At 47.9% G+C, this 24,594-nt stretch overlaps 1 protein-coding gene across 4 annotated transcripts; it reads left to right on the top strand.

Moving 5' to 3' along the window:
* Nucleotides 1–771: 771 nt before the first annotated feature.
* LOC125627952 (uncharacterized) lies at nucleotides 772–24,452 on the top strand. 4 transcript variants are annotated; one of them, XM_075122552.1, is made up of 3 exons: nucleotides 772–912; nucleotides 19,893–21,903; nucleotides 22,235–24,452. In XM_075122552.1, exons 2-3 carry the CDS (start codon nucleotides 20,546–20,548, stop codon nucleotides 22,308–22,310), a joined length of 1,434 nt encoding a protein of 477 aa, XP_074978653.1. In that variant the 5' UTR covers nucleotides 772–912; nucleotides 19,893–20,545; the 3' UTR covers nucleotides 22,311–24,452. The 4 variants fall into 4 exon arrangements, with proteins under 4 accessions (XP_074978653.1, XP_048688558.1, XP_074978654.1 ...); XM_048832601.2 differs by lacking the exon at nucleotides 772–912 and adding an exon at nucleotides 15,918–16,546 and having other exon boundaries at nucleotides 20,127–21,903; XM_075122553.1 differs by lacking the exon at nucleotides 772–912 and adding an exon at nucleotides 15,918–16,546 and having other exon boundaries at nucleotides 20,111–21,903.
* Nucleotides 24,453–24,594: the final 142 nt, after the last annotated feature.

Genomic DNA, 24,594 nt, shown 5'->3' with positions numbered 1-24,594 from the left:
ATTGTCCTCCCACTGGCCAGAACTGACTGTGATTCCCGAGCTGGGCCACCAGGTCACCAGTCGTTGGGGTATCCATTCTCCAGGCCATTGGCTGGGGTCCCAAGTTCCATTGCTGGCCCTCTGTAACAACAAGCTCCCTCTCCCACCACCTTGTTAAACCAGTAACACCCAGGGAAACTGCATCCTACCCCACCTCTGCATGCAAACCATTGAAAAAACCAAGAAAACCCCCCACTTGCTCACAACAACCACACAGGTTTTCAGTTGCTTCATAATTATATGAAATGTTCAAGCTAAGGTGATTCTTAAGAAATCTACCTTCTTTCAACTAGTGTCAAAAGAGGATAAACCTTCCTGAGCCATAAAACCTCAGAGCATTAAATGCAGTCTTTATAACTTCTCCCTTCATCCAACTTTCTATACTGTTTTCTTTTACTCTGTGTGGTTTGAAAGCTGTATAAAAGCATTGGTTATTGCAATCTGCGCTTTGTAGAACATAGTTAACGGATGATGTTGTAATTACAAGTTGTAAAGTTTGTAATTTAGAGCAGAATGGTTAAAAAAAAAAAAAAAAGACCAACAAGTTGGTTTTAGCAAAACTCACAACACAGCTGCCTGTGATAAGCTATCAAGGTTTTATCTCAAGCAACAGCCTTTGCAAAATGTTTGTTTTAGAAAAGTCCTACCTTTAGAAGAATGTAAATATGCAATAAGGAGCGATGCTATGAATGCTACCAGAGCCATAAACTCAGTTGTAAAATAGTTTCATTTTACTCTCTTTGCAAGAAAAAGCCTCTGGTTTAAACCTATTCAAAAGCTGCTAGAAATATTCTTACTGGAAATATTTTCTTCTACAAACACTCTGAAGTCTTTGTTCTTGAAACATTAAGAAGAAGGTGGATTGCTGGAAGGGTAAGTGTTTTGTAGAAGATGTTGGTTAGCTTCTAACCAACTCCTGTTTCCTCTGTCTGTGTCACTCTGAATATTCCTTAAGCATGTGATGTTTATTTACAAATATTTTGTATCTCGGTGCAAGCCTAATATCATAACTTCCAAAGCCCATTGTTATGCGACTAGATTGTGATAAGCTCCACCCTGCCCTCCGTGTGCCTGCTTGTGGCGAGAGACATTCTGCCTCGGTTTCCCCAGCTGTGTTCTGGCCTTCTGTGATGGCTGATGTGGCTCCCCCCCACCCCCCGGGAAGGTCATTATAAAAGTCTAATCCCCTTGTGGGGTAGCAGAGACCAAAGTCACAGCCCAAAACACTACAGAAAGGAATATTTGCCTCAGCTGGGCTTAATCCTTAGCCCCTCTGGGGTTCTTGAGTACCCGCTGCTTGAGACCATCCGCAGGTCCCCCATCTATTTTCCCTCCATGGAGGCTTGACCAGGGAGCAGTCTTCCTCACCTAGACTCCCAAGCAGCTGCTCGCCCCCAGCTTACTCTGTGCTTCCCCTGAGCCAGCCCCCTACAGATCGGGTGCTCCCTCTTTTAGCCTCCCCCATTCCAGCCTGGCACCCACAACAGGTGTCAGGGTTGATTGGCCCTTCCCAGGGCCACGTGGGGTCAGCACACCCCCTCACCGAGCTGTTTTAAGGTCACTTGATGCTCTACCCGGTTACCCATGTAAGAAACAGACAGACAGATACTGGAGGAGTCTGGGACTGGTCAGCTTGGATCAAAGGGGGTGGATGGGCATACGGGGCCATGGTGGTTTTCTGCTCTGGGGGGCAGAAAAGGGGTGGTTGTCCCTGTGGCTCTAGCTGGAGGATGACTCCTCACCCCACCCCCTGAGATCAGTTGCTGATGCCCCACTCCTTCTTTGTCACCCCCAGATTACACCTGGGGCAACATCATCCCTCTGCCCCTGGGCACTGGGGTCCTGCTGGCCTTGGTGCTGATCCTGGCTGAGGCTGCCCACAGATGGAGGAGGGGCAGAGGCTAGGTGAGGTGACCCCCCCCCCCCCCCCGCAAGTATCCTCCCCCCACTCCAGCCTGGCAGCCCCAGCGTGAGGGAAGGGCAATGATGTGGCTAGTTATTACCCGTTACCTTGTACATGTTGGTTTGATTAAAACATCTTTATTACGTACTGTCATTCTGACCTTATTTTTCAGGAGGGCTCAGTGTGTTCCTGTTAACCTTGGGGAATGTTTTTGTACCATTTTTGATATTGAGATGTTCTGGTACCACTTGATATCTTTGGGATGTGTTTGCATGAGCACTCTGTGACTAGCACTTCTTAGGAATGTGTATTTCTGCATTATTAGCCCCGTTCTTGCCAGATTCTGTGAGCAGGGCCTGCCTCGTACCAGGCCTCTGATACAGGAACTTATGTTTCAGGCTCTCTTCCTAATACATTGGCCATAGAATCATAGAATCACAGAATATTAGGGTTACAAGGGACCTCAGGAGATCATCTAGTCCAACCCCCTGCTCAAAGGGGGACCAATCCCCAATTTTTGCCCCAGATCCCTAAATGGCCCCCTCAAGGATTGAACTCACAGCCCTGGGTTTAATCAGGCCAATGCTCAAACCACTGAGCTATCCCTCACCCCCTGCAGAAAGTGGCATGGGCCGAGGGACATGCTGGCTGCCCTTCCTGCAGCCCCCATTGGCATGGAGTGGCGAACCGCGGCCAGTGGGAGCTGCAATCGGCCGAACCTGCGGACGCGGCAGGTAAACAAACCGACCCGGCGCGCCAGGGGCTTTCCTGAACAAGCAGTGGACCAGAGTTGAGAACCACTGGCCTAGCCCTAGACAGCTGAGTCTCTGGGCCTCTGCAGAGAGCAAACACCCTCTCTGCCCCCAACATAATGCTGCAGCACATAGGGTAAACTGAGGCACACATAGGCTTCTGTGATAAATAAAGTGGGGGGATAGCTCCCTTTGATGGTGTCAAAGTCAGATTCAAGACTCACAAAATTTATCAGACCACTCTGTTTACTAGCAAAGCACTTTGCCAATGCACCCAGATATGTGAGCCTCTCTCTGAGGCACAAGCTAACTTATTTATACAGCTAAGCCAAAGCCAGTTTAACATAAGAGACAAAAGGAAGCAGAAACTGACAAATATACATACATATCTTATTTGCATACTAACGTTTACCAATCTCCTAGCTCAGTAGGAGCTCAAAGTTAATTAGTTTGAGGACCCATTGTCTCACACTCCTTAATGTTTCTCTTCCTGACAACTATATTTCAACAAACCCTTCAAGCAGCATTTCTTTAATGAATTATAATTTCAATATAATTCATTCTACTTTCACAATGGACACCCAGCCAGCCAGTTAGCTGTAAAATCCCCCTTGGTAGCTGTTCTTTACTTGCTTTACCTGTAAGGGGTTAAAAAGTCCCCCAGGTAAAGAAAAAAAAAGTGGGTACCTGACCAAAAGAGCCAATGGGAAGTCTAGAACTTTTTAAAATGGGGAAAGAAACTTTCCCTTTGTCGCTCTCTGGGATGAAGAGACGGGGCAGCAGGAATGCTGTGTAAAGTTTGAACCAGATATGAAAATCATCAGATCATATCTAGAACTACATTTAACAACTCCAAGGTGTAAGTAAATCAAAATGTTTAGCTAGATGCAATCGGGTTAATTTCTGTTTATCTTTTAAGGCTTGTGGATCTCTTCTGTGCTAATCCCTGATGCTTTTGTTTGCTTGTAACCTTTAAACTGAACCCCCAAGAATGCTGTTTTGGGTGCTTTATTTTTGTAATTGTTCCTTTTAAGATCTAGCAAAAAGCCTAAGTTCCAGATGTATTTTTTCTCTTTTTGTTTTTAATAAAATTTACCTTTTTTAAGAACAGAATTGGATTTTTGGTGTCCTAAGAGGTTTGTGCATGTTGTTTGATTAGCTGATAGTCACAGCTAATTTCCTTTGTTTTCTTTCTCAGCTCTTTGGGGGGGTGTGCGTGAAAGGGCTTGAGGGTACCCCACAGGGAGGAATTCCCAAGTGCTCCTCCCTGGGTTCCGGTTTTTTGCATTTGGGTGGTGTCAGCGTTTACCAAGCCAAGGTCAGAGATAAAATAAGTTACAGAAATTCCTATTTCACCACAGTTCCCATTGTCCCCTACTGTAACCTCTAGACCCCACTCCCCTCTGAGAGCCGGGAACAGAGTCAAAGCTTCCTGATCCTCAGCTTTCTTCTACCCTCTAGCCAATGGCTGTATAAACAAAGCCTGTGTCACCTCTGTCTCTAGGGGCCTGGCCACATAACCACTGACAGTTCTCCTCCAGCTTAGGGGCAGGGTCCCTGCAGGAGCATTAGAAGGTCCCTGGGTCTCTCCCGGCTAGTGCTCTGTTGTGGGCACGGGACGGAATTTCTCTTTTTCCAGGTTTCAGAGTAACAGCCGTATTAGTCTGTATTTGCAAAAAGAAAAGGAGTACTTGTGGCACCTTAGAGACTAACCAATAAATTGGTTAGTCTCTAAGGTGCCACAAGTACTCCTTTTCTCTTTTTCCAATTTTCTTTTGAACCTGGTTTATTTAATTCACATGCTGAGAAAAGACCCTTTGAACCAGGTATTACAGTATAAAGCCACCATCACCGCTCAGCTATGGTGCAAGGGGCAGCAAACCCAGGTATTCTCCGTTGCGCCCGCACCTCATGTGGTGACACGGCTCGTGTCACACGTGGGCAGGTTTGCAGGCTGAGAGGGAAGGCTGCAGAGTCAAACCCTTCAGCAGCGGAAAATGCCATATTTATGCTTTCCCAAACACCCTTAACTCTGCCCGCTTGTGCACGTGCATTACAACACCATCCTTTAATTGCATAGTCACGTATTAATTTTACCTACATGGCTCCCAGCCTGGTTTGAACCCAGCATTTAAAACAAGGAGGAGACTAATCTGCGTGAAAATAGTGGTCAGTCGAAGATTGAAGACCAGACCCTGTGGGTCTCCTGACGCCCAGCCTGGTGCACCATCCCCAAGCGTGCAGAGTACATTGGGGGTGACCTCTCCCCCATCCCCACAGAGACATAGGCAAACTGCAAGCTGCATGATGCTTGGCCAGGCTGACAGTGACCAGGTTTCCTGGGTGTTTCAGGGACCCTCTGCTTACTTTGGCGGCATTAGATTTGGCCGGCAAATTAGACAATGTGTGATGGACACAGGAAGAGATGAGCCATTGCCAGCTTCTGGTAGGTGCAGCCCCAGGCTCAGTGCCTCATTTGGGGCTCAGTAGAGCTGGGCATCGGGGCGTTGGTGGCAGCGCTAAGGGGTCCCTTGCTGCCCCCATCATGGCATCTGCTCTCACTGTCCTCTTCCTCGGTGAGAAAGCCAGGGTGTGTACCTATGGGTGGGGTGGGGGGATCTGAGACCAGGGCATGTTCCCATGGGGGTGGATCTGAGACCAGGGTGTGTGCCTATTCGGGGATCTGAGACCAGGGCGTGTGCCCATGGGGATGGGATCTGAGACCAGGTCGTGTGCTCTTGCGGGGGGATCTGAACAGCAACTCAGTGATTGGCCCCTCCCACAATTCAGCATCAATCATCACTGTCATTCCCGGGACGGGGGGTATTTCTTGTGGTTGGGGGGCGGTGCTGGCTGGGCAATCCCTGGGCCCTGACTGGTCTGTGCGTCCCCAGAGCAAGGGCAGCCTGGGGGAGCATCCTACTGGTAAAGGCCCCCTGCTCTGCAGCTCCTCCTGGGGACAGGGATCCCCCTTCCCTCTGCCTCGAATCTCAAGCGGCTGGGTGACTCTGTCCCCTCTCCCTGGCTGGGCGTCTCCTCTGCTGGGCCCCAGGGCTCAGGGCAGAGCCTGGCTCTGAGCATCCCATTGATGCAGAGCCTCCCCAAGGGTCTGGCTGGGTGTGGGGCTGGGAGCAGGGACACTGAGCTGGGCCCCTCACTTGCTACCACCGGCTCCATGGGGTCACTGGGCTCTGACCAGACGGGCGGGTCTGGTTTGGTGCTATATTGGCAGCTGTAGCTCGCTCTCTCTCTCCAGCTCAGGTTGCAAATGGGAAACTCAGCCACGTCCCCACGTTCTCAGCCCACGTCCTGCAGCATGTTCGGGTTTCCAACTTTGTACAGAAGGAACCTCATGTTCTGGTGTCAACCCTGACATCGGATGGTCACGGCTCCCCACAGAGTGACACCCACCCCACCCCCCGCTGGGGCGCAGGGAGATGGAGGGTTTGGGGTAGCTGAGCTCTGCAGGGAGAAGGAGACAGGCCGTGAGACAGATCTCAGCACGGTCACTGCGCCCCGTCCTCATCAAACAGTCCCAGAGATGGGGCCCCGGGAGAAAACCCGGCCAGAGGAACCTCCCCGAGATCCCAGAAATTCCTGGGAGCTATGATCGAAACTGCCTGAGGACCTAAACCAAGGGCACCCCTCTGTACCTGTCTATCTACCAACATCCCCCCTCCCCATCCCTGCCCCATGGGATCAGACCCATGGGCCCATCCAGCCAGTAAATCAAAACCTTAAAAAAATCCAGAGAAAATCAAAGCATTTACAATTTTTTTGCTTCAAAGAGGCTTTTTGTCTAAAAATTTCCTTCCCTTTTAGTTTTTCTTAATTCTAAATTATTTTAAAAGGGTCAAAATCGTCTCCTCTGACTCATAGATTCATAGAATCGTAGGCCTGGAAGGGACCTCGAGAGGTCATCTAGTCCCCTGCACTCATGGCTGGGGGGTAGGGATAGGATACAGAGGGCCCTAGATAAATTGGAGGATTGGGCCAAAAGAAATCTGATGAGGTTCAACAAGGACAAGTGCAGAGTCCTGCACTTAGGATGGAAGAATCCAATGCACCGCTACAGACTAGGGACCAAATGGCTAGGCAGCAGTTCTGCAGAAAAGGACTAAGGGTTACAGTGGACGAGAAGCTGGATATGAGTTAACAGTGTGCCCTTGTTGCCAAGAAGGCCAATGGCATTTTGGGATGTATAAGTAGGGGCATTGCCAGCAGATCGAGGGACGTGATCATTCCCCTCTATTGGACATTGGTGAGGCCTCATCTGGAGTACTGTGTGCAGTTTTGGGCCCCACACTACAAGAAGGATGTGGAAAAATTGGAAGGAGTCCAGCGGAGGGCAACAAAAATGATTAGGGGACTGGAACACATGACTTATGAGGAGAGGCTGAGGGAGCTGGGGATGTTTAGTCTACGGAAGAGAAGAATGAGGGGGGATTTGATAGCTGCTTTTAACTACCTGAAAGGGGGCTCCAAAGAGGATGACTCTAGACTGTTCTCAGTGGTAGCAGATGACAGAACAAGGAGTAATGGTCTCAAGTTGCAGTGGGGGAGATTTAGGTTGGATATTAGGAAAAACTTTTTCACTTGGAGGGTGGTGAAACACTGAGAAGCGTTACCTAGGGAGGTGGTGGAATCTCCTTCCTTAGAAGTTTTTAAGGTCAGGCTTGACAAAAACCTGGCTGGGATGATTTAACTGGGGATCGGTCCTGCTTTGAGCAGGGGGTTGGACTAGATGACCTCCTGAGGTCCCTTCCAACCCTGATATTCTATGATTCTATGATTCTATTATCTAGACCATTCCTGACAGGTGTTTATCTAACCTGGTCTTAAAAATCTCTAGTGATAGAGATTCCACAACCTCCCAAGGCAAGTTATTCAGGTGCTTAACCACCATGACAGTTAGGTTTCAGAGGAACAGCCGTGTTAGTCTGTATTCGCAAAAAGAAAAGGAGTATTTGTGGCACCTTAGAGACTAACCAATTTATTTGAGCATGAGCTTTCGTGAGCTACAGCTCACTTCATCAGATGTATACCGTGGAAACTGTATACCATGTATTCCATGTATACCATGTATTCCACGGTATACATCTGATGAAGTGAGCTGTAGCTCACGAAAGCTCATGCTCAAATAAATTGGTTAGTCTCTAAGGTGCCACAAGTACTCCTTTTCTCATGACAGTTAGGTAATTTTTCCTAATGTTCAGCCTAATCGGCCTTGCTGCAATTTAAGCCCATTGCTTCTTGTCCTATCCTTAGAGGTTAATGAGAACAATTTTTCTCTCTCCTCTTTGTAACAACCTTTTATGTACTTGAAAACTGTTATCGTGTCTCCTTTCAGTCGTCTCTTCTCCAGACTAGACAAACCCATTTTTTTCAATGTTCCCTCATAGGTCATGTTTTCTAGACCTCTAATCATTTTTGTTGCTCTTCTCTGGACTTTCTCCAATTTGTCCATATCTTTCCTGAAATGTGGCGCTCAGAACAGGACACAATACTCCAGTTGAGGCCTAATCAGCACGGAGTATTGGGAGAAAGAAGTTCATTTAGGGCCCTTCTTTGCTTGGGAATATACCAAAACAGCTATTTCAAAATAGTTATTTTGGTACAAGCCCCCTATGTGGACGCTTTTATTCCGGGGCATATAACTATTCCAGAAGAACTATTTGGGTAAATTTCCAAGCGTAGACAAGCCCTAACTATAATAACATTACTTCTCTCTCTCTTCCAGAGCACTTGTCATCCGTAGATTGAAAGTGCTTTACAAAGAAGATCAGTTTTGTTATGCCTGTTATACAGAAGGGGGAAACTGAGGCATAGAGCGGCATTGGAATTATCTAGCCCTACTACCGGGAGAGAGATTTTGAGATACGTGACTTCCACAAAGCTCAATGCCTGATTCCTTAGGGTTGCCAATTTTAGTTGGATGTATTCCTGGAGGTTTCATCACATGACATAGTCTTGAATTAAAGATTCATCTTTAATTCCCAGAGCCAGACTCTAGGACAATCCTGGAGGGTGGGCAACCCTATGATTCTTGTGTGCACCTTTTGACAGTCCCAACCCCACAGCTCGGCCTCGTCACGGCAACATGGAAGCAGCCCCCAAGCTGGGCTGAGCACGAGCAGCAATGCCAGATGCTGAGAATGAGCACTGGCGGGGGAGCTCCAAAGCCCTGCCTGTCAGACAGAGGGGTGATCATTGGGAGACAGGAATGTCTGGGGCTGCTTCTCTATGCAGGACCCATAGGCAGCCTGGCCTGGAACAACCCCCCCGCGCCCTGCTAAGGCATCAAAACCAGCACCCTGCCAGATTCTCTCTCTCTCCCCAAACCCAGAGAGCAGGGCATGCTGGGAGTTGTAGTCCAGCATGATGAGCAACCCCATGTGCTTAGAAACCAGTTCCGAAAGAAAGGCCCATAAAAACCGCATGCAATTTTTTCCTAATAAACACTGGGTTCTTTGCCTTTAGGGTTATAACCAGGTCACCTCTTAAGCTATTCCCTGCAGACCTGAGGGCTAGACATTTCTTTTTAAATGAAAATGGATTCTCTCACGATTGCAGCAGCTGGGGGCTAAAGGAAAATGCTAAATCTGGCAAGACTCGTAACAAAGTCACAGGAGTTGATAACAATGAAAAGGCAGAGAATGTCTAGGGTTTGTTGGTGGGGGAGTTTTTTGGTGTAAATTTTCAGCAGAAAATGTTGACTTTCTGTTGAATAACTACAACCAACAAGTTCACGCCCACTCAAAACTGCCTTTTTTTCTTTTTTTGAGGGGGTGCGGGGGGTGGGGGTGAAGGAAACCTGCTGAAAACTGATTCTTTTAAACCAAAAACTGATTTTTTCCCCGCTTCCAATTTTCAGTTTTCCAGGAAAAAGCAAACTTTTCCAGGAGAGGAGCCACTGGCCAAAGAAATATTTGTAGAGTTGTCAACCTATTTTTTTCATCCCCCCCTCCCATCCAATTGCAAGGGAAAATTCCCAATGTGTCCCAACATGGCCTGCAGAGGACCGGGGCCTGGCATGTAACCTAGGACGCCCCTTCCCTCAGAACCAGAGGGAGAAGTAACCGTTCAGGGGACCTCAGGGAAGGACCCGGAACTGAACAGGGCATGAGGGCCTCCGCCTGGGAAAAGCTGCCTCTGGGTATCAGCTGGCCCCTGCAGGTGCCTACACTGCAACGAAACCCCCGTGGCTGGCCTGTTCCAGCTGATTCAGGCTCGGGCTGTGAGGCTACAAAACTGCAACGTAGACATTTGGGCTCAGGCTGGAGCTGGGGCTCTGGGACCGTCCCCCTCCAACCCGAGCCCTAATATCTACCCTGCAATTTCATCGCCCCGCAGCCCAAGAGTTTTGTGGCAGTGTAGAGCTGGAGGCTTCATTCTCCCAGCCACCAGTACCTCCCTTCCCAGTGCCACACCTTGCAGGCCCAGGACTGGGGACTGCGGTACTCCCAACTCGACCGGGCTTCCACTCCTGCCTCTGACGGGGGCAGGGAAATCACAGTCTTCCCACCAAGCTCTACCTGCCCCTTTGCCACTGCTGGGAGAGAAAAAATGCCTTTTTTCTAACAGAGAAGATGGTTTGCTTACATCAAAGGCATGGGCAGCGGGTGAACCACCCCTTCGGGGAGGCTAGCCTGCTGGCCCCGCCCCTTCTGCCCCAGGGCCCCCCATGCTGCTGGCAGGGTTCAAAACTTCCTCTCAAGTGGAGGATTAAAGTCAATTTCTTTAGGCTTCCTCTGCAAACCACACTGGGGCGAGTGTCTCTTGGTGTGCTCTCAGTCTGTTGCCTTTGGACAATGCCTCACTGGTCCTCTTGGCCGTCATCCCTAATCTGGCTTCCTCTGGGATGAGACGGGGAGCTGCGGTGCTGGCACGGCATGGAAACTGGCACTTTGGGAAGTGAAAATGGAACCCCCCCGGCACTGACAATCAGTGGCACTGGAACATTTTTAATAGTGGGGGTGCTGAAAGCCAGCCCCCTTATTCCTATCCATCCCTCCCCCCTTAGAGCTGAGGCCAGGATCAAAGCTCTGGGCGCAGGGTGGTAGCCAGGACCTCAGGTGCAGGGTGGCAGCTGGGACCCTGGGCATGGGGCTGGCAGCTGGGAGCCTGAGGGTGCTGCAGCACCCTTCACACCCTTATTTCCTGCGCCTATGCTGGCAATGGGTCGCACATCTGGGGCTGATGCTGGAGGTGACTTTTGTCCCTCTGAGATGTGAGCAAGACTGAATGAGCTTTCCAGGCCAAGTATAGACGCTGGATCCTTTCCCCCAGCAGTGAGATGGGTTAAAATCCTGCTTCAGCCTGATGCCACTTTAGCTGGGAGTTTGCACATTTACATAGTTACATTAGTGCAGACATCCTCAACGTAGTTAGGACAAAAAGAAAAGGAGTACTTGTGGCACCTTAGAATCTAACCAATTTATTTGAGCATAAGCTTTCGTGAGCTATAGCTCACTTCATCGGATGAAGTGAGCTGTAGCTCATGAAAGCTTATGCTCAAATAAATTGGTTAGTCTCTAAGGTGCCACAAGTACTCCTTTTCTTTTTGCGAATACAGACTAACACGGCTGTTACTCTGAAACCTGTAGTTAGGACAGTGGTCCCCAAACTTTTTTCCAGCTTGACCCCATTTCCTGCGACTCCAGACAGCACAGAGGATGCTCCACACAGCGCGACCTCGCATGTATGGTGCAGGTGAGGTCATGGGGTGTGGAGGATGCTGTTTTGCCATGACCCACCGTTTGGGAGCTGCTGAGTTAGGACCTTAGACTGCGGAGACCCTCTCGCATCTATCCCACCCTGAATGGAGGATCGCTGGCCTGGCAGCAGCACGGCTGAGAAGGATCTGGGAGATGTGGTGGATCCCAGCCTCAACATGAGTCAGCAATGCAGTGCTGTTGCCAACTCTCATGATTTTGTCATGAGTCTCATGATAATAATTGTTTTCCTTAAAGGCCCAACTCCTGGAGTCAAGTGGATCTGTGCTGATTTCAGCCTTCATTCTTAAAGAAAAATGAAGGTTCTAGCCTTCGTGGATGTGGGGAAAGCTTTAAAATGAGACCCCCGTGCATCCAAAAGGCTCAAAAAGCAGAAGGCAAATAAAAAGAACACCACGTCTATTATTTTTACATCATCTCATTCTTTTAAAGCCAATCACTTGATTTTTGGGGAGCCTGACTCATGAGTTTTGAACCTTTGGGGTTGGCAATACCACAAAAGCAAATGCAGTTTTGAGTTGCGTTCACAGAGGCATAGCATGCGAGTCATGGGAGGTGATAGTACCCCTCTACTTGGCGCTGGGTAGGCCTCAGCTGGAGGACTGTGTCCAATTTTGGTCACCAGTATACAGAAAGGATGTAGCGAAACTGGGAAGGATCCAGAGGCAAGCGACAAAGATGATTAAAGGGATGGAATGCCAGCCATAGGAGCAAAGGAACTGTGTATGTTTAACTTGGAATAGAGGTGATTGAGGGGGGACACGAGAACTGTCTTCAAATACTTGAAAGGCTGCCACAAAAAAAGATGGAGAAAAGTTGGTCTCTCTTGCCACAGAGGGCAGGACAAGAGGCAATGGGCTTAAACTACAACCTACCAGATTGAGATTAAATCTCAGGAAAAACTTCCAAATTGCAAGAGCAGTAGGACAATGGAACAGCTGGCCTAGGGAGATCCTGGAAGCTCCTTCCCTGGAGGTTTTCTAAAGGAGGTTGGAGCCATCTGTCTTGGATGGTTAGACCTAACAAATCCCACCTTTCGGCAGGGGGTTATACTAGGTGACTCGTGCAGTCACTTCTCACACCATGGTCCTATGAATCTAAGATGGGGACATTTCCACCCCTAAGTATACTGTGTTCATAACTTCCCACTGAGTTCTGGAGATCTTGGCTGTCCCTGCTCAAAAGTCCCACAGCCCCAACACGTTTACAGGGGACAGGTAATAAAAGCCACTTTCTCCCCTGACAAAATAGTGTCTCCTCTGTATGTCTGCTCCTCCCCATGGAGTGCAGGGGTCCTCCTGTGAAAGGTGCTTGTTGAAAAGACAAGCCAGGCCCAGCTCTGGCATTGTGCAAACACTGGGATGGGGGTGGGTGGTGTGCAAACTTGTGTATCCCAGGCTGTGCAGGAGCAGAACTGATCTGGGTGTGATATCTTATTTCTGCTGGGCGTGCCTCAGCAGAGCCCTTCCCCTGCCCCTCAGTGACCCCTCTTTTATAGAGCTGAAGCTGCTCTCCTGCTCAAATTTCTGCCATACCCAGAGATGGATCACCCTGGGGCCTCGTGTCCCTCTCTCCCTAGCACTCACAAGACGGCGCCATGTTCCCAAAGCATGACACAGCCTTCAGCTCTGGTTTTAGTGTAAACGGGGAATTGGACGGCAGCTCTCCTGAACCCCATGTTCGATGGGGGGCCTGAATCCCAGGGGCTTCAACCCAGGCAGCGCCTGGATTACTAGCCTCTGCCAGGAACGGCTTTCCGTGTACCCACCTCACTGCACGCCAGCTGGGCTCACGCACATCAGGGCCAGGACAGAATCCTTCCAGCCAGCTGGGTGTTTCCTGGCTGGCTCCAGCGCAAATGCGCCCATCGCTTGCTGGATGAACTGAACTCTCATTACCAGACTGCTGCATTGGGGGAGATGGCTCCACTAGGGGTTTCTTCTCCACCTCTCCGTGGGCATGGGGGTGCGCAGCCCACTCCATGGAGTCCGATTTGCCCCAAATGGGCCGTGCTTCATGGGAGCTGTGCGTTGTGCTCCCAATGGAGCCTCTTCTATCTGTCTCTTTGGGATAGGGTGTCCACCCCGCAGAAGGCCGAGTGGGTTAAGTTAGGTCAGTTAACCCTGTAGGCTACACTGGGGAGAGAGCCAGGGCTCCGTAAAGCCTAATGGAAGATGACAATAGCTAATGGGTTATGCGGGGTGGCCTTTTACTCCAGGTCTGAGGGTTATCCGGACCCCGGTCAGGGATTCATGGTCGGCAGGATGCTGGAGGGTCAGACCCAAGCTGCTGGGACAGGAAGCCAGTGACTTGGCAGATCCACAGGCAATTAGCCAAGGTTCTTCCTCAGATCTGCCATTTGTCAGGGTGAAGCTGTTCTCTTCAAGGCAGCCTTTCTCTTGGCTTTCTTTTGGGCCAGTGAGCTTGTGTCTTTAGCCCAGGGGGCTCTTTGGGGCACGCACTGGAACTATATGACATGTTCTGCTCCGGTGAGATGGACCCGTGTCCTGAATGGGCACCACAGGTACGTGAGGGTCCCCTGTTCCTGCTCAGGGACCGTTCCTTCCTAACCAAATTCCAGTTTCTGGCAGTGCTTAGGAAGGGGCTGTCACTCACGCTAGCCACAAGGAGAACATGGCTCCCGCTCATGGCCACCCAGCTGGTCTGGGGAAGTCAGAGGTCCAGGCGACAGGACGCAGGTGATCCAGGGCCTATAAGTGGTACGTGGAGCCACCTGAGGAGAGATGTCGCAGGTGGTGGGCCATAAGCACTGCAGGTTTTAAACACGACACCTATCTCCATGTCTATACGGAATGCATTAGAGCATGCCCACGGCTGGGGATGTGGATTTGCGGGCTCAGCATCATGCTTTGGGCTTGCAAGACAGCATCTACTTCAGTCAGGGGCTTGCAGCTGGGCTCAGGGTGGGATGTGATTTTGCCTTGGCACAGCAGACGGGGCAGGCGCTAGGGGCAGCTCATGCCCTGCTTTTGCCAGGGCTGGCACCCCAAGAGTGCACACCAGGCATAGTTGTTATCCACCTAGCAGGGGAAAGACCTGGGGATGTGCTCTGGGCTTGAGCTAATTTGGAAGGCTGAACTTTATAAAGAGGACGGAGTGCAGCTCTCTGATCTAGGTGTTGCTTTGGTCCTGAAGGGTCTCGGTATGGGGCTGGCCAAACTCCTACATAGCCCATGCAGGGTGGGTTGGAGGCAGCTGGGCTGATGTTGACCCATCCTTGTGGCAGATGCCTAGAGCAGGATCTCACTGATTTAGGCTCCAGACCCAAAAAAGGTAACATAGCAGGCTTCCCTTTAAGAGATGGGGCATCATGTCTAACCTCGCTGGAGGCAAATGGGGCAGGACACTACCCCAGAGGTAGAGCCCTACATGGATACAAAATTGATATTGTGTGCAAGTGGCTTCCATGCTCCCAGATGGGAGATGCAGAGTGCTTCATGGAAGGGACTCCTGTCTGAGAGCGTGTGAGCTCCTTGCACACGGTAGTACAACCATGGACAGCTGCTGGTGAGCCTGGGGCCCACCCCAGTGGGCGGGGCTGGGGGTAGTACCACTTCCTCCAAAAACAATGGAAATTCACTGCCCCAAAACTTTGTTATTGCAGTTAAGTGCTAGCAGCAGGGCCGCCGTGTCCTTCCAGAATAGCAAGTGTACCTCGATTCCTAGGCTTAATATAGGGGTATCTGGGGTCAAGTTTAATAGCCTGTGAGGTGCATGATCATATAGTCCCTTCTGGCCTTAAACTCTATGACCCAGACCCTCAGAGGCTGAAATCAATGGAAATTAGCAGTCTAAATACCGGTCGAGGGTCTGGGCCTGTAAAACCACGCAGTTCAGGACAGGCAGAGCTATGGTAAAATGCACTGAAGGCTAGGAAATGCACAGCTAAGAAGTCTGCTGGCCCTGCCCCATAGCCTGAACTCTGCCCTCTTTGAATGGTATCCCAGCCTGCCCCTGACAGACATCACAGCCCTCTACCCTGCCAGGTGACATGGGAATCATAGAATATCAGGGTTGGAAGGGATCTCAGGAGGTCATCTAGTCCAACCCCCTGCTCAAAGCAGGACCAATCCCCAATTTTTGCCCCAAATGGCCCCCTCAAGGATTGAACTGACAACCCTGGGTTTAGCAGGCCAATGCTCAAACCACTGAGCTATCCCTCCCACCCAAGCTGGGGGGGGAGACACAGCACATGGGATGTGACACTGGGTGGTCCCGAGAGTCCTTTCCAACCTCAATAACTGATCACACTGTTAGGTGAGAAAAGCTAAACAGGAGGCAGTTATGCCAACCGAACCAAAGTCAGGCTAAGAGAGGCTCCTGGGAAAGTCTCTGAAAGTAGAATGAAGGAATATGTGTTTAAGTTACAGAGAGTGAGAAAAGAGGGGAGGCCTGCATTCCTGCATTTTTGTACCAGATGTGTTGGGAACAGTCCTTGAGATACAGAGGTGCGTTTTCCACTCCCTGCTCTTGTGTTTTGTCTGTTTTAACTCCTCGTCTCCTGGTTGACACCCATACCGATAAGAAAGTTACTGAAGCACTACGATTTGCTAAAAGTTATCTACAATAAGGGGGGTAGATGTGCATGCATATAGAGAAAGAGGATTTTAACTAATATGGGGGGGGCTGCTTTATGAATAAATCTGTGACGCGATGGGACTGTCTATAAAAACCTATGAGTTTTGCTTAGAGGCTGCTGGTTCTCTTTGAAGACGGGCTGCTCTCTATTGTTGTGTGCACTCTTCAATAAAGAGCTTTGAGTTCGGACCTTGCTGGTGTTGCCTGTCTCTCTCCGGTCAGACAACGAACCGTGCCGTCTGGGGTTCGAGTCCTTGACAATTTGGCAACTCCGCCGGGACCCGTCTGACTCTCCAGTGTAGGATCAGACTCTAAAAGCAACGCAGCGCGCATCCTCCGGCTTCAAGGAGCCTTGCCAATTATCTGATTCCTGCGTCGGCGATCAGGTGTGTTCTGTGAACCAGCTGAAGCCCGTAGAAATCTAGCAACATCCACCTACCCATTGAGTAGGCTCCAGATCCAGGTCTTCAGGGTTTGAGTCCCTGGAGAGGGTCTTCGGGGTTTGAGTCCCTGGAGAGGTAAGCGATTGCTTGATACTAAGAGTTGGGGATTGTGGGTTTGAGTCCCCTTTCCACCTAGGATGGGACAATTTGGCAGTAAATGCCCGGGGGACGCCCCGTTGTCTCTGATACTCAGAGATTGGAAGGGAATCACTGGAACTTCTGGGTTAACTAAATCAAAAATGAATAATTTATGTCAGGTTCAATGGCCAGCTTTCACCACCCATTTGTCCCCGACTAGATTCATAGATACTAAGGTCAGAAGGGACCATTATGATCATCTAGTCTGACCTCCTGCACAAGATTGGCGAGCCTGTGGAACTTTTTCCACAGACAGGATGGATTCCTTAAGAGATATTTTGGTCGATCTTAGACCGGGACAAATGGATTATTTGTTTGTATGGTATAATTATAAGCCAAAAGAAGGACGTATGGCTTTCAAAGCTGTTTGTATAGAAGAGTCAAGGACGTCCTCTTTCCTCCTCCTTTTCTCATTCATCTCAGGGGTCTCCAGCCCCGCTCTGTGCTATGCCTGCTTCTGCCCCTCCTCCGGCTTACCCTCGGCTTTCTGACCTATGCCCAGGACCAGTTGCAAGCCTTAAGACAGGACTTCCAGGCAGAAAAGGAAGCACTGGCTAAGCAAGTACCAGTCCTTCAGAGACTTGTCAAAATTTAACCATTTGTGCTCAGCATATGCCGTAACAACAGTGTGTCTGCCATAAGAGGAAATTAAATAGTTAAACCGCCAATTGGCCGTGTGTTCTGTCCAGGTGACAAGCCTCATGGGGGAGGACTCAGGTAGCCCTTGTGAGTGAGAATATTTAAGAGAAGAGACCAGGAGGGCTGGGGGCTAGTTAAGAAGCCCAGCCTCCTTGTGAAATTGGTAGTGGAACAAAGCTGGTGCTCATGGAAGGGACAGTTCAGAGAGAAAAACAGGATTGGGCCCAAGCGGGCTAGCAACAGATAGAGAGATTGGAAAACAGGTTGGAAACTTGGAGGGCATAGTGAAAGAAAAGGAGTAAATAATTACAGGAATGGGAAACTTAAATCCCGGAATAATACTTGGAATGGTAAAATCTGAGTTGATTAGGGTGTCGTTTTGGAAAATAAGCAAGTGATTTAAGGAAAGAAAGTGAGACTTTAACTCTGTAAAAAGAAAAGGAGTACTTGTGGCACCTTAGAGACTAACCAATTTATTTGAGCATAAGCTTTCGTGAGCTACAGCTCACTTCATCGGATGCATACTGTGGAAAGTACAGAAGACGTTTTTATACACACAAACCATGAAAAAATGGGTGATTATCACTACAAAAGGTTTTCTTCCCTCCCCCCCCCCCCACTCTCCTGCTGGTAATAGCTTATGTAAAGTGATCACTCTCCTTACAATGTGTATGATAATCAAGGTGGGCCAGTGGCTTGTGTAAGGAGAGTGATCACTTTACATAAGCTATTACCAGCAGGAGAGTGGGGGGGGGGGGGGGAGAGAAAACCTTTTGTAATGGTAAACACCCATTTTTTCATGATTTGTGTGTATAAAAACAAACATCTTCTGTATTTTCCACAGTATGCATCCGATGAAGTGAGCTGTAGCTCACGAAAGCTTATGCTCAAATAAATTGGTTAGTCTCTAAGGTGCCACAAGTACTCCTTTTCTTTTTGCAAATACAGACTAACAGGGCTGTTACTCTGAAACCTGTTAACTCTGTAATTGCTGGAGGGAATTATGCTAAAGAAAAAGAATTTTTGGTTTCTTTGCAGCCATTCTGAAGGGAAAATGGGCCTTTTTTTCAAAGAAATGTCTGTAAATAAATCCAGGCAAAGAGACTATGTGATTGAAATCATTTGGCTATGAAAAATTTAGTCAAATTAGCTAAAAGAACATAAGGGGTTTTATTGGAACTTAACCGCCCAAATGTATAAAGGAATGTAAATATATAATGCTATTTAATTAAGATCCTATTAGACTCCAAGGGGCTACAATAGTTGGTGTTTTCCTTTTTAGAGTTGTGTGTTGTGAAAACAGGAGTTAAAAGTAAAAGGCAATTAAAAGTCTGGTAAAGTTTATTGTGCCCTTTTAAAAGTAAACATCTTTAAGTTGTGGGTCCAAAAGCAAGCCGAAAAGCATTTGTTTTAATGTAAATTACCTAACTGATAAGGTAAAAGCCACTGAAACCTGGGCTGCCTATGAAACAAATACAAGAAAATATGGCAGGTTTCAGAGGAACAGCCGTGTTAGTCTGTATTCGCAAAAAGAAAAGGAGTACTTGTGGCACCTTAGAGACTAACCAATTTATTTGAGCATGAGCTTTCGTGAGCTACAGCTCACTTCATCAGATGTATACCGTGGAAACTGCAGCAGACTTTATATACACACAGACATACCGTGGAAACTGCAGCAGACTTTATATACACACAGAGAATATGAAACATTTCATATTCTCTGTGTGTATATAAAGTCTGCTGCAGTTTCCACGGTATACATCTGATGAAGTGAGCTGTAGCTCACGAAAGCTCATGCTCAAATAAATTGGTTAGTCTCTAAGGTGCCACAAGTACTCCTTTTCTTTTTAAGAAAATATGGGTAATTCCTCTGTTTTGCCTGCAATTAACAAGGGTATTTTTATAAAAAGGAAATATTTTAAGCAATGACTGACTGCCCAGAAGGGGTAGATCTATGTTCTTTTTGTCTTTCAGAAAATCAGAGAAAACTGATGCCAGATGAAAAGCAATTCAACATATCATGAATTTACTGGCATAATAGGAATTCTGTTCTGTGTTCTATGTCCTGTCTTGTGGTATTTGTCTTGTGGCCAGAATTGCTGTGTTTAATTTTTCATAGGACAGTTTAGTTTAAAACTAAATAGAAGGGTTAAATTAAAATGCAGATACTTGTTTTATTCAACTTGGAATACAAAGTGTTTGGATAATATCAGGAAAATGTAATATACTAAAGTTTAATACATTTGCTTAAGAAAGAAAAATAAATTTCATTGGCCAGATCTTTTAATTGAAAAAAAATTGTTAAAATTCACACACCAACAGTCTTTGGAAGCAAGGACATGAAAGGTTAACCCACTCCCCATATTATACATGGGATCCTTCTGGCTACCTCAAATTGCTAGCCAGAGGGCTGGGGAGGGAGGAAAGCTATTGGACACCAGAGGTTGTACCAAGTGGACTCCTCAAAAGTGGGTGTGCTTGTCCTGGCTTGTTGCTCCAAAGCTCCGTAATAAAGTCATTTTACTAGAAGGGTGTATCTGCCATACATTGAACAATAAGACTAGAGTGCTGTATAATGGGCAATGTATATGTGTTCATTTTTGAACAAAGGTGTGTGAGTGGAAAGTGAAAGTTTCCTTTGCAGGTTAATAAAAGCCAAGAAGGGGAGAAGAAAAAGAACGGAGGATGAGCTAATTCAACGCTGTAGCTGGGAGGCTCGGTCCAAAGATAAGATGCTGGCCTGCCCAAGGACACCACTCACAGCTAGGATTTGGCTGACAGCCAAGAAAGAAGGGAGCTTGAATGTGCCCAAGCAGCTGTGAGATCTGCAAAACACTGCCAGACATTAATGAAATGTGTTAGGTCTCTGTATTTACAGGTGAAAGAAGTCCTGCTCCAAGGATCCTGAGCAAACCTGCCATTTGTTAAAACCAGGTGACTGGGTCTACATAAAGGTCCATCAACGAAAGACTACTCTGGCCCCATGCTGGAAAGGCCCTTATTAAGTCCTGCTAACTACCCACACTGCTGTGAAGTGCCAAGGACTGACTGCCTGGACCCATGCTTCTTACTGCAAAACGACCCCCCCACCTCAAGATGACTTCACTTCGACTACTGATCAGCCTGTCCCTCCTTCTGGGTTTTTGTCTTTCCTCCTTTTGGACAGCAGGGGAAAGGACAAGGTGAAGTGCCAGGCCCTACGCTACCAGCACTCCCAGCTACCTTCGAGACACCACTGACTTCCTGAGGAAACTACAATCCATCGGTGATCTTCCTGATAACACCATCCTGGCCACTATGGATGTAGAAGCCCTCTACACCAACATTCCACACAAAGATGGACTACAAGCCGTCAAGAACACTATCCCCGATAATGTCATGGCTAACCTGGTGGCTGAACTTTGTGACTTTGTCCTTACCCATAACTATTTTACATTTGGGGACAATGTATACCTTCAGATCAGCAGCACTGCCATGGGTACCCGCATGGCCCCACAGTATGCCAACATTTTTATGGCTGACTTAGAACAATGCTTCCTCAGCTCTTGTCCCCTAACGCCCCTACTCTACTTGCGCTATATTGATGACATCTTCATCATCTGGACCCATGGAACAGAAGCCCTTGAGGAATTCCACCATGATTTCAACAATTTCCATCCCACCATCAACTTCAGCCTGGTCCAGTCCATACAAGAGATCCACTTCCTGGACACTACAGTGCTAATAAACGATGGTCACATAAACACCACCCTATACCAGAAACCTACTGACCGCTATTCCTACCTACATGCCTCCAGCTTTCACCCTGACCACACTACACGATCCATCGTCTACAGCCAAGCTCTGCGATATAACCGCATTTGCTCCAACCCCTCAGACAGAGACAAACACCTACAAGATCTCTATCAAGCATTCTTACAACTACAATACCCACCTGCGGAAGTGAAGAAACAGATTGATAGAGCCAGAAGAGTTCCCAGAAGTCACCTAAAACAGGACAGGCCTAACAAAGAAAATAACAGAACGCCACTAGCTGTCACCTTCAGCCCCCAACTAAAACCCCTCCAACGTATTATTAGGGATCTACAACCTACCCTGAAGGATGACCCAACACTCTCACAAATCTTGGGAGACAGGCCAGTCCTTGCCTACAGACAGCCCCCCAACCTGAAGCAAATACTCACCAGCAACCACATACCACACAACAGAACCACTAACCCAGGAACCTATCCTTGCAACAAAGCCTGTTGCCAACTGTGCCCACGTATCTATTCAGGGGACACCATCGCAGGGCCTAATAACATCAGCCACACTATCAGAGGCTCGTTCACCTGCACATCCACCAATGTGATATATGCCATCATGTGCCAGCAATGCCCCTCTGCCATGTACATTGGTCAAATTGGACAGTCTCTACGTAAAAGAATAAATGGACACAAATCAGATGTCAAGAATTATAACATTCATAAACCAGTCGGAGAACACTTCAATCTCTCTGGTCACGCGATTACAGACATGAAAGTTGCTATATTACAACAAAAAAACTTCAAATCCAGACTCCAGCGAGAAACTGTTGAATTGGAATTCATTTGCAAATTGGATACAATTAACTTGGGCTTGAATAGAGACTGGGAGTGGCTAAGTCATTATGCAAGGTAATTTCCCCTTGTTTTTTCCTATTCCCCCCCCCCCCCAGACATTCTTGTTAAACCCTGGATTTGTGCTGGAAATGGCCCACCTTGATTATCATACACATTGCAAAGAGAGTGATCACTTTAGATAAGCTATTACCAGCAGGAGAGTGGGGTGGGAGGAGGTATTTTTTCATGCTTTGTGTGTATATAAAAAGATCTTCTACACTTTCCACAGTATGCATCCGATGAAGTGAGCTGTAGCTCACGAAAGCTTATGCTCAAATAAATTGGTTAGTCTCTAAGGTGCCACAAGTACTCCTTTTCTTTTAACCTCTCCCTTGTCCACTGACAGAGCTAACCTGTATTGCACTGCTAGGGAACCTGACCTGGAAAAAGGTTCCCCAGAAGCAGACAGCGTCGGACTTTGAGGGAGCTACGCACTTTCACCCCACTGTAAACCAGGTGAATCAGAAGCAGACGACATCTGTGCTCAAGACAAATGGACTGCCACCCCTTTGGGCGACCTGAAGCTCTGGCTGCAGCTAAAAAAACCTTGAATTGGTGGTGTCCTCTCAGGGAAGGATGGCCCCGTTCTCTAAGCTGGGTTCTTGTATTGTTGATCTGTAGGGGGGGTTGGGACTATAGAATCACACAGTTCTAACACATTTATATGTCTTGCCCATGAAATGAAATCTCGTATGCCAGACTTACAAAACACTTCATGCTGGGTGTGCTCATTAATACCAGCACATAGCCAAAAAGTTCTTCCCATGGTTCCTATTCCCCTTAGTGCAATGAATATGACCTGGACTCCGTCCTGGAAGAATTCTTCAGGCAATTGAAATATTACCTGGGCTGATACCGGCATCTCTGAAAGCAGGTATCTAATAGTTTGGAAACGAGTTGGTCAATGGTGCCTCTTAAGAGAAGGGAAAATAGCTTTGGGTAATAGTGAGTGCACAGCCTACTTTAATGGCACTCATTTTGGGAGTAAAAGAGGTCCTAATATCTCTCTCCTGGATGGGGCAACCTCTTGCACCTCCGCATGGTATAGATTCACGGGTAACAAGTGCAGTCTGCATGGGGAAAAACATTTTTTGTATAAAGATCATAAGTTGATTGAGCATTACGTTATAAATTGAATGCTTGGGTATAACCTGCCAACTCATACTTTGTGTTTATGTTCCTCTAACGCCTCCGCGGCTAAATTCTCCCTCCTCCCATCTTGGACCGGATGGTACGAACGTATTAATAATACCTGGTCCAAAGTCACTCCTACCCTTTTTGGAGTATACTGGGTGTGTGGTAACAAGGCATACTTAGCCCTCCCTCCTTCATGGAGTGGATCCTGCTACTTGGCTTGGTTAGAACCACCTGTAGTATATCGCACACGTCACCCTAAAGGGAAAATCAGAAATGTAAGAGGGGCTGAGGAAGATGCAAATGACTCTCGCCCCCTTACTTGGTGTGCCCTCAATGACTGGACGGGTGCTTGTGCAGGATTTGTCTTCGCCTGTGGAGGTGCCACTTGAGTATTGGGGAAGGAGTCATGAGACTTCAGGGAGTGTTGGAGATGATGGCAAATACTACTACCGATGCCTTGGTAGACTTGGCAACCGAACAAAAAAACCTAAGGCAGATGGTTCTTCAAAACCACTTGGCATTAGATATTTTGCTGGCCTCTCAAGGAGGAACATGTGCATTAATTGGGCAAGAATGCTGTGTATATGTTCCGGATGTTTAAACGCCACCTGGGAAAGAGCAAACCACCTTATGCAAGTTGCAAAAGACCATGGAGGAGAGCAAGTCAACTCATGGTGGGGCAATTTGTTCAGTTGGGTTCCAGATATAGGTGGCTGGTTACATAACTTGCTTCGCAGTGCCGTTGTAATTGTTTGTGGCCTAATAGTTTTGTATGTTATGTTAAGATGTGGCTGTTGGCTAGGTACCAAGCTGTGCCCTACCAACCAGTGATTGGTACCCAGTCACTACCTACAGAGGCCAGTATGTCCCAAGAGTTCCCCTATGGCACTCTGGGGACAAAGGGGGGATTGTTAGGTGTGAAAAGCTAAACAGGAGGCAGTTATGCCAACCGAACCAAAGTCAGGCTAAGAGAGGCTCCTGGGAAAGTCTCTGAAAGTAGAATGAAGGAATATGTGTTTAAGTTACAGAGAGTGAGAAAAACGGGGAGACCTGCATTCCTGCATTTTTGTACCAGATGTGCTGGGAACAGTCCTTGAGATACAGAGGCGCTGTTTTCCACTCCCTGCTCTTGTGTTATGTCTGTTTTAACTCCTCGTCTCCTGGTTGACACCCATACCGATAAGAAAGTTACTGAAGCACTACGATTTGCTAAAAGTTATCTACAATAAGGTGGGTAGATGTGCATGCATATAGAGAAAGAGGATTTTAACTAATATGGGGGGGGCTGCTTTATGAATAAATCTGTGACGCGATGGGACTGTCTATAAAAACCTATGAGTTTTACTTAGAGGCTGGCTGGTTCTCTTTGGAGACGGGCCGCTCTCTATTGTTGTGTGCACTCTTCAATAAAGAGCTTTGAGTTCGGACCTTGCTGGTGTTGCCTGTCTCTCTCCGGTCAGACAACGAACCGTGCCGTCTGGGGTTCGAGTCCTCGACAACACCCACTCCACACCCTGCTTTATCAGATGTTATATTTACAGTCTGTAGCCAGCTTCCCAGCCCAACTGG

The sequence above is a fragment of the Caretta caretta genome, chromosome 23, assembly GCF_965140235.1.
Source record: "Caretta caretta isolate rCarCar2 chromosome 23, rCarCar1.hap1, whole genome shotgun sequence".
Lineage (NCBI taxonomy): Eukaryota > Metazoa > Chordata > Testudines > Cheloniidae > Caretta > Caretta caretta.
Note: the sequence above shows the minus strand (reverse complement) of the source record. Positions and strands in the feature narration are given on the sequence as shown.

Bases quoted from the DNA above. Each gene is read 5' to 3' on its own strand.
- LOC125627952 (XM_075122552.1), top strand. From the start codon at position 20,546: ATGGATGTAGAAGCCCTCTACACCAACATTCCACACAAAGATGGACTA. The intron at 21,904-22,234 runs GTAATTTCCCCT...GTCCACTGACAG, and splicing joins TGGCTAAGTCATTATGCAAG to AGCTAACCTGTATTGCACTG.